The following is a 13,050-nucleotide window of genomic DNA, read 5'->3' as shown; positions in this document are numbered from 1 at the left end:
TTGCCACTTAAAACCTTAAAGCTTTAGAATTTAAAGGGTAAGCTTTGGTTATTTGGAAAATTCACTTATACGGGACAATTAGAATTATTATTAAGACACTCTATCTTGAAAAGGTCCATGGTAATCACAAATTATGCTGTAACTCATTACCAATTATGTGGTCAGGGTGGATAAAGTTAATGCCCTTAAAAACCTTTATATTTTATAATGTTACTCCTTTATTACCAACAACAACATACTTGACTTAATTAGTGTTTTTGGCATTTTGCAATGGTAAACATTGGTATTTTAACTTTTCCTAATGAAATTATGTAAAACTATGCCATGGTATATATACGGGCCATCATTCCCTGCAGAGGCATGGCCCTGAGTGCCTTGTGGGGAAGTAGTCTAACGTAATGATTGAAAGCACAGATTCTGGGGTCATCTGCCTTGGCTCAGCCCCTGGCTCTGTCGTTTATCAAGTAAGCAAATTGATTAACTTCTCTGGCCATCAGTTTCTTCATTGTAAAGTAGGGATAATAGTAACAGTACCTGCTTCATAGGATTATTTTAAGGATTTAATGAATTAATTCATGAAAGTATTTGTACAATGCCTAAATACAAAGTGAATGCACATTGGCTTTTGGAGTAGCATGAGCTGTTATTATTATTGATACTATAGGATATATGCCCCCTGCTGGTCCTGAAAGCAGTGAGGGTTTTGAGTGTGTGTGGTGGTGGTTTTTGTTTTTGTTTTTGTTTGTTTTGTTTTGTTTTTTGTTTTCTGTTTTTTATGGATAGTTTTGGTTACTTTACATTAAATTAAAATTCAGGAGTCATTTTCATCAGGATAAACCACACTAAAATAATCCCTGTGTTTGTTTGTTTTTTCTCCTAGATGATTTTAATGATCTGGAATGCTCTTAATGACCTGACTGGGTATTTTCACAACTCTCAGGCTGACTGCTGTTCCGGTCGTCATAGTTCTGTGTTGTATGGTGCCCCTTTGTATTCGATAGCCTTCCTGCTTCCTTGGTTCCCTTGGAAATACTATCACGAAGGTGACTGGCTGAGTGGACTTCATCTGGTGGTATCGCTATGTGCTTTTGATAGCACGCTTACCTTTGTTCAGCAAGCCCAGTATATGCTGTTTGCAGAGATTTTCACTAGACATGAAAGTCGGCTTCAGCTTATTAAAATTAACCAAGTGGCATCACTAGTAGGATCCACCAGCATCCTCTTTGGTGGCCTCATCTCTGATAACATGGAAATTTTCTTCAATTTTCAGGCCTTCGCTGTGCTCACTGCCATTCTTGCCACTGCCAGCCTTTACACTGGCATGTACCGCATGAGTCACTTTGGACCGAAAAGAAGCCCCGAGGAAAACCTCTTCTCCGAAAGTGAACAGGATCTCCCCTGGACCTCCATCGTCTCATTGATGAGACAGCCCTTGACCCAGAAAAACTTTTGCCTTTTTCTGATAATGAGTTGCTTCCAAGTCTTCCATTTAACTTTCTTCAAAAACTTCATGATGATCTTTGCAGATAATCTCATTCCTGAGGACGTTCTTCCTTCTTTCCTAAGGAGCATCATGTATGGGGTAGACTTTATTTGCCCACAGGTATGTGATGATTCTTCCTTTATCTTCCTACGGGGATTAGAGGTCTAACTCTCACCTGGCTGAGGAAATTAAAAGCCTGATTATGTCAGTAGTTTGACAAAATGATGCACATAAGAGACCCAAAGAGAATATAGTCAATGATACTGCAATAATGTAGGGTGGCAGATGGTAGCTACTCTGGCACTGAGCATAGTATAACATACAGACTTGTCCAATCACCTGTAACTAGTGTAACATTGTGTGTCAAACGTACTTCAATAAAAAAGAGACCCAAAGATTCAGAGCCCCAGATATTATGTTTCAGTAGAAACATAATGGAAATAAGAAGTGAAAGGGAAAAAGAAAAGCGAACCCAATGAGAGCTGAGTGACATGATAATTGAAACATCTTAGCGTTTGAATTTTGTTCTTCTGAACTTTCTCACTTAAACCTTAGCAGAGATAATGGAGGGAAATAAATGGCAGTTTTGCTTTACCGGGGCAGTTAATGTTCCTGTAACCATTATAAGGAAGAAAGTTACTTGATCAAGAATTCTTGGGGCTCCTGGGTGGCTCAGTTGGTTCAGTGTCCGACTTTTGATTTTGGCTCTGGTCATAATCCCAGGATCATGGGATCAAGCCCCACGTGGAGCCCTGCGTTGGGCTCCGCGGTTTGCATGGAGTCTGCTTGCCATTCTCTCTCTCTCCCTCTGTCCCACCCACTCTCCAGCTCACAGTGTCTCTCTCCCTCTCTAAAATAATTTTTTTTTATTTAAAAAAGAATTCTTGAAGCCAGGTTTCAAAACACTTGGCTAAAAGACTGAGTCCTAGAATTCCAAAGCATTACTAAAATTCCATGCTCATGACCATTACTGGAAAAGGTATGTCCTCCTTCAAAAAATAAACCAGCCTGCTGTTTGTTTTTTTTACAGCATTTAGAGAGTTGATGAATCATATTGCTTTCTTTCACCTAAATATGTCACCCCAAAATATGACTTAATGTAGCCTATGATTCCTATTTTCATAATTAAATAAGTAAAATTCATTATTTAGAGAATAAGTCATTCTAGATAGATGAGTTTTTACTGTTTACACGTTTATCTGGCTTCAAAAATATTTAAACCATGTTAGATAGAAATAGTTCTAAAATATTTTAAGTGTTGACATGCTTCCTTATGCAGACTTTACAGAATGCAATTTGTCTTTTCCACCATTAGCTCCAGGCCTTTGTCATAGTTTGGTTACTGTATACATCATAATAATGGAAAGTCACACTGGGTGCTTACCATGTGCCATGAACTATGCCAAGCACCTTGTATACATTACCTCACCTAATCCTCACAACCCCTTCAAAGGAAAGACTCTTCTTATCCTTACAGATGAGAAAAGGGATGTTCAGAGGCATCTGCTTTTAGAGTTGTGCATGTTTAGATTCTCTCTCTAAAATGTACTGTATTTACATGGTTTACTTAGCAGAGTATACCAAATAGAGTATCATTTTTGGCTTATCAGAATACTCCCTGATACTGGGTATGTATATTGGAATGATGCTATTCCTTCAGGACAGTCTGACGTTTGTCTAACTGTTTGCTCCTATGTTCAATAACCTAGGATGGGGAGCTGTTTGGGTTCCTATCTCTGCTTTATCAGATTCTAAAATACATAAAATATTATATATATATATAATATATATATATCTTCCCACTTTTAATCATGTATTTGCCTATAGTATCTCCTCAAAGTAGAAAAAAGTTTGTTAAACTCTTATGTTAAAAATAAAAAGAGTTGGGGTACCTGGGTGGCTCAGCCGGTTAAATGTCCGACTTTAGCTCAGGTCATGATCTCATTGTGCGTGAGTTCGAGCCCCTCATCTGGCTCTGTGCTGCCTGACAGTTCAGAGCCTGGAGCCTGCTTCAGATTCTGTGTCTCCCTCTCTCTCTCTGTCCTTCCTCTGCTCGTGCTCTGCCTCTCTCTCTCAAAAATGAATAAATGTTAAAAAAATTTTTTAATAAAAAGAGTAGAGAGGCGCCTGGGTGGCTCAGCTGGTTAAGCGTCCCACTTTGGCTCAGGTCATGATCTCACAGCTTGTAGGTTCGAGCCCCAAGTCATGCTCTGTGCTGACAGATAGGAGCCTGGAGCCTACTTCAGATTCTGTCTACCCCCTCTCTCTCTGCCCCTCCCCAGCTTGTGCTCTGTCTTTCTCTCTCAAAAATAAATAAACATTAAAAAATAGAAAACAAACAAACAAATAAATAAAGAGTAGATATGGGGTGCCTGGGTGGCTCAGTTGGTTGAGCATCTTACTCTTGATTTCAGCTCAAGTCATGATTCCCAGGTCATGGGATCAAGCCCGGTGTTGGGCTCTGTGCTGAGTGGAGTCTGCTTAAGATTTGTTCTCTCACTCTGCTCCTCTTCCCATCTGATGCTCTCTCTCTCTCTCTCCCTATCTCTCAAAATAAAAATAGGAGCGCCTGAGCGGCTCAGTCAGTTGAGTGTCCAGCTCTCGATTTAAGCTAAGGTCATGATCCCAGGGTCATGGGATTGAGCCCCGCATTGGGCTCTGCACTGAAGCCTGTTTTGGATTCTTTCTCTCTCTCTGTCTCTCCCCCTCTCCCTCTCCCTCTCTCTCGCCCTCTGTCCCCTCCCCTCTTTCTAAAATTAAAAAAAAAAGTTTAAAGATTGTTTTGACTATTCTGGGTACCTTGCAAATCCATATGAATTTTATTACTTTTTTTTCTAATTTTTATTTAAATTATGGTTAGTTAACATGTAGTGTAATATTGTTTTCAGGAGTAGAATTTAGTGATTTACCACTGATATATTAATATCCAGTGTTCACACAAGTGCCCTCCTTAATATCCATCACTCATTTAGCCTACCCCCCACCCTCCTCCCTCCATCAATTCTCAGTTTGTTCTCTATCATAGTCTCTTACAGTTTCTCTCTCTTTTCTTTTTTCTCTTTTCCTCCCTTCCCCTGTGTTCATTTGTTTTGTTTCTTAAATTCCACATATGAGTGAAATCATATGATAGTTGTCTTTCTCTGCCTTAGTTCACTTAGCATAATACACTCTGGCTCCATCCATGTCGTTGCAAATGGCAAGATTTCATTCCGTTTAATGGCTGACTAACATTCAATTACATATATATATATATGTACACACACACACACACACACACATACATACACACCACATCTTTATCCATTCATCAGTCAATGAGCATTTAGGCTCTTTCCATAGTTTGGCTATTGTTGGTAAATGCTGCTGTAAACATTGGGGTAGATGTACCCCTCTGAATCTGTATTTTTGTATCCTTTGGGTAAATACCGAGTAGTGCAATTGCTGAGTCGTAGGGTAGTTCTATCTTTAACTTTTTGAGGAATCTCCATACTGTTTTCCAGAGTGGCTGCAACGGTTTGCATTCCCACCAACAGTGTAAGAGGATTTTCTTTTCTCCACACTCTCACCAACACTTGTTGTTGCCTGAGTTGTTAATTTTAGCCATTCTGACAGGTGTGAGGTGGTATCTCATGAGGTTTTGATTTGTATTTCCCTGATGATGAGTGATGCTGAACATCTTTTCATGTGTCTGTTAGCTATCTGGATGTCTTCTTTAGAAAAGTGTCTCTTTATGTTCTGCCCATTTCCTTAACAGGGTTGTTTTTTGGGTGTTGAATTTCATAAATTCCTTGTATATTTTGGATAAATTATATATTTATCAGATATGTCATTTGCAAATATCTCCTCCTGTTCCACAGGCTGCCTTTTAGCTTTTTTTTTTGTTTGTTTCCTTCACTGTGCAGAAGCTTTTATCTTGATGAAGTCCCAATAGTTCATTTTTGCTTTTGTTTCCCTTGCCTCTGGTGACATGTCTAGTAAGAAGTTTCTCCAGCTGAGGTCAAAGAGGTTGCTGCCTGTTTTATCCTCTAGGATTTTGATGGTTTCTTGTCTCACATTTAGGTCTTTCATCCATTTTGAATTTATTTTTGTATGTGGTATAAGAAAGTGGTAGAGTTTCATTCTGCATGTGCTGTCCAGTTTTCCCAACACCATTTGTTGAAGAGACTGTCTTTTTTCCATTGGATATTCTTTTCTGCTTTGTGAAAGATTAGTTGATCATATAGTTGTGGGCCCTTATCTGGGTTCCATTGATCTATGTGTCTGTTTTTGTGCCAGTACCATACTTTCTTGATGACTACAGCTTTGTAATACAGCTTGGAGTCCTGAATCACGATGCCTCCAGCTTTCCTTTTCTCTTCAGGATTGCTTTGGCTATTCAGGGTCTTTTGGAGTCCATGTGAATGTTAGAATCAGCCTGTCAGTTTCTACAAAGAAGACAGATTGGATGCTGATAGAGATTGCACTGAATCTGTAGATCAGTTTGGGTAGTATTGCTATCTTAGCAATGTTAAATCTTCTGACACATAGAGTATTTTCCATCTATTTCAATCTTTTAAAATTTCTTTCAACAATGTTTTGTAGCTTTCAGAGGATGCATTTTCCCCTTCCTTGTTAAATTTATTCCTAAATATTTAGATAGATTTTTATTGAAGACTTGAGGGGCTCTTTCAGAACAAAGTACATGAGCTTTATTAAGTGCATGGATTTAGTGGCTTTATTCTGGTGATTCCCATAAATGTTTTTTGTTTCCTTTTAGTTCATAGACATGTTCTGGGTAGAGACTGCCAGATGGTTGAATTCTGATGGAATGAAGGGCTACTGTGCTTCTGAGAAAACCATAACAACTTTTTTCTTTATTTTTTTTAACAAAAGTAATACATATTTGCTGTAAAGATTCATACACTATTGAAACATCCATGAATTTTTTGTATACTGCTTTTTAAATTTAATAAGTTATGCAAATTTCCATGTCACATATAAATCTACTTTTTAAAAATAGCTGTGTTGGGGTAAATTACATCAGTGTTCTGTAATTGAACCACCAGATCATGACCTGAGCCAAAGTTGGACGCTCAACCAACTAAGCCATCCAGGTGCCCTGTGTGTTTTAACTTTTAAAAACACTGCTAAAATAGGGGCTCCTGGGTGGCTCAGTCAGTTAAGCATCTGACTCTTGATCTAAGCTCAGGTCTTGATCTCAGGGTTGTGAGTTCAAGCCCTGCATTGGGCTCTGCACTGGGCGTGAAGCCTGCCTTAAAAAATAATAATAATAAAATAAAAACACTGGGGTGCCTGGCTGGCTCAGTTAGAAGAGTGTGGGACTCTCGATCTCCACTTAAGTTTGAGCCCCATATTGGGTGTAGAGATCACTTAAATAAAACTTAAAAAAAAAACTTTCCAGAAAAAAAATGTTTAAAAAACAAAAACACTGCTGAAGTGTTTTCCAGATTACATTCCCACCAGTATAGTGTAAAAGTGTTCCAGTTGTTCAACATTCTTGCCAATGTTTATGATCAGTCTTTTTAGTTTTAGTCATACTAGTATGTGTGTAATAGTATTTTATTATGGTTTTGATTTACATTTTCCAAATGACTACTAACGATATTATTAGTGCATCTTTTCATCTTTTCATGTGCCATCCATTTGGCTTTTTGATGAATTCAGGTGGTTCAGATATTTTGCCTATTTAAAAATTTTTTTTCAATGTTTATTTCTGAGAGAGAGAGGGAGAGAGAGAAAGACAACTCAGGTGAGGGGCAGAGAGAGAGGGAGACAGAGCATCCAAAACAGGCTCTGCACTGACAGCAGCGAGCCCGACGCAGGGCTTCAACTCACGAACAGTGAAATCATGGCTTGAGCTGAAGTCAGACGCTTAACTGACTGGAGCCACCCAGGCACCCCTGCCTATGTTTTAATCAAGCTGTTTGTTATAATATTACTGAATTATATGAGTTCTTTATATACTCTAGATACAAGTCTTTTGTTGGATGTATGTTCAGCAAGTATTTTCTCCTAGTCTCTCTTGGCTATAAAAGTTTAAACTAATTTATTGAAGTATAGCTGACACACAGTGTTACATTGGTTTCAGGTGTACAACGTAGTGATTGGACAAGTCTATTCTATATGTTATGCTCTGCTCACCGCAAGTGTGGCTTACCATCTGCCACCATACAATGCTATCACAGTACCATTGACTATATTCTCTATGCTGCACCTTTTATACCCATGACTTCTTCATCTTGGCTATTACATTTTAAGAAAACGTGGTCAAAAGATTTCCACAATCTTTTTTCTCAAACCCTCAACACTAACATGAATTTCTGTTGATCTTAACAAAAAAAAAATCATTATAAAGTGGAAGCCCAAAATTGCTTCAAGTGTATTCCTAATATCCAGACAAGTGACATTCACATAAATTATTGGAATAAAAAGAAAAAAAATGATAGCTTATTTGTTATTTTTGGCTAAGTCACTTTAACTATTGGGTATAGTCATGAAGGATAAGCACCATGTTTTCATTTTCTCAGGCTGTCTTTTCAAAGGCCTTCTTTTGGAGGAGTTGTATAAGTGAAAGGAGAAAAGCATGAACAAGTGCTCATTCTAACAACTGTTTTTTTTTAATATAAAATTTATTCTCAAATTGGTTTCCATACAACACCCAGTGCTCATCCCAACAGGTGCCCTCCTCAATACCCCTCACCCACCCTCCCCTCCCTCCCACCCCCCATCAACCCTAAGTTTATTCTCAGTTTTTAAGAGTCTCTTCTGGTTTGACTCTCTCCCTCGCTCTTTTTTTTTTCCCTTCCTCTCCCCCATGGTCTTCAGTTAAGTTTCTCACGATACACATAAGAGTGAAAATATATGGTATCTGTCTTTCTCTGTATGACTTATTTCACTTAGCATAACACTCTCCAGTTCCATCTACGTTGCTACAAAAGGCCGTATTTCATTCTTTCTCATTGCCAAGTAGTATTCCATTCTAATAACTGTTTTAATAGGTCTGTGACAGGGTGTCTGGGTGGCTCAGTCAGTTGAGTGTTCGACTCGATTTTGGCTCAGGTCAGATTTCAGGGTCATGGGATTGAGCCCTGAGTCAGGCTCCATGCTGAGCGTGGATCCTGCTTAAGATTCTTTCTCTCTCTCCCTCTGCCCCTCTCCCCTGCTCGTGCTCTCTCTCTCTCTAAAACAGTAATTGTAATAATAATTATTATATTTATTATTAATAAATAATAACTATAATTATATTTATCATCACCATTACTATTATAACAACAGCAACAACAACAGGTCTGAGATCTTCCACATCCCACTCCTATCAGAGAGGCAGGATAGTAAATGGGTTAAGTGCATAGAGTCTGCCACAGGGGAGTCTCTTGCTGTGTGAGCCTGGGCAAGTTACTCAACAGTTCTGTGTCTCAGTTTCCTCATCTGTAAAATTAGAATAAAAATAGTGCCTAACTAATAGAATAATTATGAGGATTAAATGAATCAAAATACACAAAGTACTTAAAATGGTTCCTGGCACAAACTAAACACTCTAGAAATGTTAGCTCTTATTATTAAGATTCCATGCAGCAAATATTTATTCAGTTTTCACCGCAAGCACACACTGACCTTATCTGTTTTGATTTGGGCTTCTTTGGCACAGGTTGCCAACATTCATGCTGAGATTCACTATTCACAAACTCCTACTCAATAAACATGAATGGAGAGCCAAAATCCTCAGTTTGTGAACACTTTATTTTAATAAATGAAAAAGTGGTATCTTTCATCATTTTTATCATTGGCTCATATCTTTTTATATATTGGACATCATCATAATAACTAACAATTGAGTACCTTATATGTTGAGTGTGTGCTATAGATGAGAGAGTCAGAGACAGAACGAGAGACAGTGGGAGGTAGAAACACACAGAGAGAGTGTTAGTTGGATGAAATGCTCCTTAGGTAAAGTAACTTGTCCTTGGCCACACAACTGGCACAGTGGCACAGCTGGAATTCAAACCGAGGGACATCTGATTTCAAAATCTTGCACTTCCTACTCTGCCACATATTCCTTATGTTATCATTAATTTCTTGTATTTTATGTTTATGTGTTAGAGGGTGAGAACAAGAAGCTTCATTTCAATATGTAGAAATATTGAATATTATTCAATATTGTTTATTGAAATTATCGAAATATTATTGAAATATTGAAATTATTGAATATTATCATTATGTGGGGGAATATAATGATATTATACTGCTGGGGTGTTCTATGTACTCACTCTTACAGAACTCTAAGAAATGCCATGGATCACATCAGCCCCTGAGCCATTGTTTTTAATATCCAGAAAAGGAGTTCTTGTTCCTTGAAAGTAGAGAAGTAAGCCAAAATGTTGGGGGAAAGAACCCTTTTGTTTATTATAGCACATTTGCATTCTACTTACATCACTCAGAATTCTCTTGTAATTGTAATGTATGTACATTTGGTTAATGAAAACTTTTCAGGGCTAAACAATGTACTTTTTAATTGAAGACAAAGAGTATCTTCTAATCTTTGTTAATGTCATATGTATATTTAGCAAAAACTTTTCACTCTAGAACAATGAACTTCTTCACTGATAGCATGAAATGCACAGAAAAAATGTAAGTCTGAGCCCTCAACATGAATCTATTAGAATTATAAAATTTGTAAGATAAGACAGGAAACAAAACCCAAAGCAATGTGGATAGAATCATAAATTCGATTTTAGTATAAAAAGTACATTTCAGATAGATTACAGTAAGAATAGTGAAATGTATAGTCACTTATTCAATAAATATTTGTTTTACCTACTGTGTGCTAGGTGAATTCTGGGATTTAACCCCAAATTTTGTTTTAATTAATTAATTAATTTAATGTTTATTTAGTTTTGAGAGAGAGACAGAGACAGAGAGTGAACAGGGGAGGGGCAGAGAGAGAAGGAGACACAGAATCTGAAGCAGGCTCCAGGCTCTGAGCTGTTAGCACAGAGCCCAAAATGGGGCTTGAACTCGTGAACTATGAGATCATGACGTGAGCTGAAGTTGGGCCCTTAACCGACAGAGTCACCCAGGTGCCCCAACCCCAAATTTTAAAATCTGGATTTATAGATTTTAGTTGCACCTTTCACATCACCATAAAGCAATGCTGACTGTTTCTAAGCAATGGATTCTTTCATATGGTTGGTTTTGGTAAAATTTCTTTATAATAGTGTGAAAATAAAAATGTAGGAAACCATTTCCTGGTTTGTTCATTTTAAAGGAAATAATAGCTGTTTCTTTGTTATTATGGAATATTACTATCCTTAGTCAATTTTCAACGGATATACATGGGTCACAACATTTCTAGCCACAATAGACAGTATTACTTGTGTGTTTCAGCTGCTATTATAGTTCAGAAGCAAATGTGTTTTCTGCTGAGCACATTTATTTTGTCGCCAGCAAGAGCGAGCATAATTAATGGTGGTCCATCTTAATACGATGTCTCTTTGTTTCCTTTTCAGTGCCTTGTACTTATCAGTCAGTCCTGGCTGAAGAAGTTTGGTTACTATAAAATTATCTTAATTTCTTTCTACCTAGAAGGAACAGCCTCCATTGTCATGTCACTTCTTGGACAGCAATACTATTACCTCTTGGCTCTTTATCTCACTATTATCATGTAAGTAAATCCAAATGCCAGTCCCAAAATTACACTAGGTCTTGCCATTCACACTTTCAAGCAGTGCAACATTTTTTATCTGAACTGTGTTGAATACTCATTTCTAGGCAATCAATGTACCTTTCTGGCAAACTGAATGTTCACAGTTTCTTTTTTGGAGAGATTTCATACATTACATTTTGTAGTAAAGTTATGTTCCTCTTTTTAACCTATTAAAGTGCATCATTTAGTAAATGTTGCTGCCAAATAAAGATTTGACCCCATGGGGCACCTGGGTGGCTCAGTTGGTTAAGTGTCTAACTCCTGATTTTGGCTCAGGTCATGATCTCTTGGTTGTGAGATTGAGCCTGCATTGGGCTCCTCAATGGGTATGGAGCCTGCTTAGGATTCACTCTCCCTCTCCCTCTGCTCCTTCCCCGCTTGCTCTCTCTCTCTTTGCCTGTTGTTCTTTGCCTTTGTCCCCCATCTTGGAAAACAGCTCTACCATCTGTCTAGATGTCCAAGTCAGAGACTTTGTCTTTGTCTTCTCTTTCTTCTCTGTCACCTGTGTCCAAAAGGCTACCAGTTATTAGTCCTGATACATCCTGAATCCATCCCTTCTCTGCTTCCATTAGCTCAGGTCCTCATCATCTCTCACATGGAGTAGTATCTGGCCTCCCATATGGTTCCCTTGTCTCTAGTCTCCAGTCCTCCCAACACCTTCGTCCACATTGTTCCTACAGTAACATGTCATTCCTTAATGATCTTAAGTAGCTTCTTACTGCTTTTAAGATTTATATCATAAAATGATGACATATGAGGTCTTTTGTTATATAGTCTCTGTTTACTTCTTCATCCTCATATCACTCTTCTAGTTCTTCTGTACTCCACACCAAACAGGAATACTTTGTAGTGTAGGCACCTCATATCTAACATGTAGCATTCTGTGTCTGGAAAGCTCTTCACCATTTCTTGCCTGGCTCTTTCCTGGTGTTTCTTTTCTTTTTTTGTTTAAATGTATTTATTTTGAGAGAGAGAGAGAGAGAGAGAGAGAGAATGAATGAACAAACAGGGGAGGGTCAGAGAGAGGCAGAGAGAAAATCCCAAATCCCAAGCAGGCTCTGCGATGTCAACATGGATATTAATGCGGGGCTCAGTTTCACGAACTGTGAAATCATGACCTGAGCCAAAATCAATAGTTGATCACTTAATCAACTAAGCCACCCACGTGCCCCATGATGATTTTCTTATTAACACTTTGTTTTCTCTAGCTTACTTTATATAATACATAGAATATACAAAATATGTGTTAATCAACTGTTTATGCTATCAGTAAAGCTTCTGGTCAACAGTAGGCTATTAGTAGTTAAATTTGAGGGGAGGCATAAGGTATATGTGAATTTCCCACTGCCCGGGAGGTCAGCACCCCGAACCTCTGTGTTAATCAAGAATCAACTGTACATTATTTCATTTTTCCTTCTTATAAACAAAATTTCAACTTTCATTTGATGTTTGGTTTTTAAAAAGAAAATCTGTGCCTCCTAGTTATATGCGTATTTTATATGTATATTTTAAAATCGTTTCTAGGGTAATTGTGCAAGCTTCTTTCTGTTTGTTTAACCTGCCACTAGCTGACATGGTGGATGCAGATTTACTGAAGTTCAATCGGCAGTAAGTACATTTATTCAAATATCAGCCGTAACAATATCACATGGAGGCAGGACCTGTAAGAGTCTGCCTTTTATATTTCCACTACAAATCATCTATCTAAGAGATGATCATAAGAGCATCACTGGGAATTAGAGAGCAGAACATAATAGGATATTCATAATTGTTTGCCCTGGGCAACTTTTCCCTGTTTCTGAAAGGGCATCATAATTTTTTATACGGCAGGTTCATACAGCCAATGCTATGACAGGATTAGATC

General features: G+C 37.9%; 1 protein-coding gene across 1 annotated transcript in view; it reads left to right on the top strand.

The window, feature by feature from the left end:
* The window catches only part of LOC122471563 (transmembrane protein 180-like), a 39,640-nt gene that overhangs the window by 4,719 nt on the left and 21,871 nt on the right, over positions 1–13,050 (top strand). The window contains exons 3-5 of the mRNA XM_043560304.1: positions 881–1,603; positions 10,990–11,144; positions 12,711–12,794. Of these exons, the coding sequence (XP_043416239.1) occupies positions 881–1,603; positions 10,990–11,144; positions 12,711–12,794 (962 nt within the window). The remainder of the gene's footprint in view (positions 1–880; positions 1,604–10,989; positions 11,145–12,710; positions 12,795–13,050) is intronic.

The sequence above is a fragment of the Prionailurus bengalensis genome, chromosome E3, assembly GCF_016509475.1.
Source record: "Prionailurus bengalensis isolate Pbe53 chromosome E3, Fcat_Pben_1.1_paternal_pri, whole genome shotgun sequence".
Taxonomy (NCBI): Eukaryota; Metazoa; Chordata; class Mammalia; order Carnivora; family Felidae; genus Prionailurus; species Prionailurus bengalensis.
This window is presented reverse-complemented; position numbering and strand designations above follow the sequence as displayed.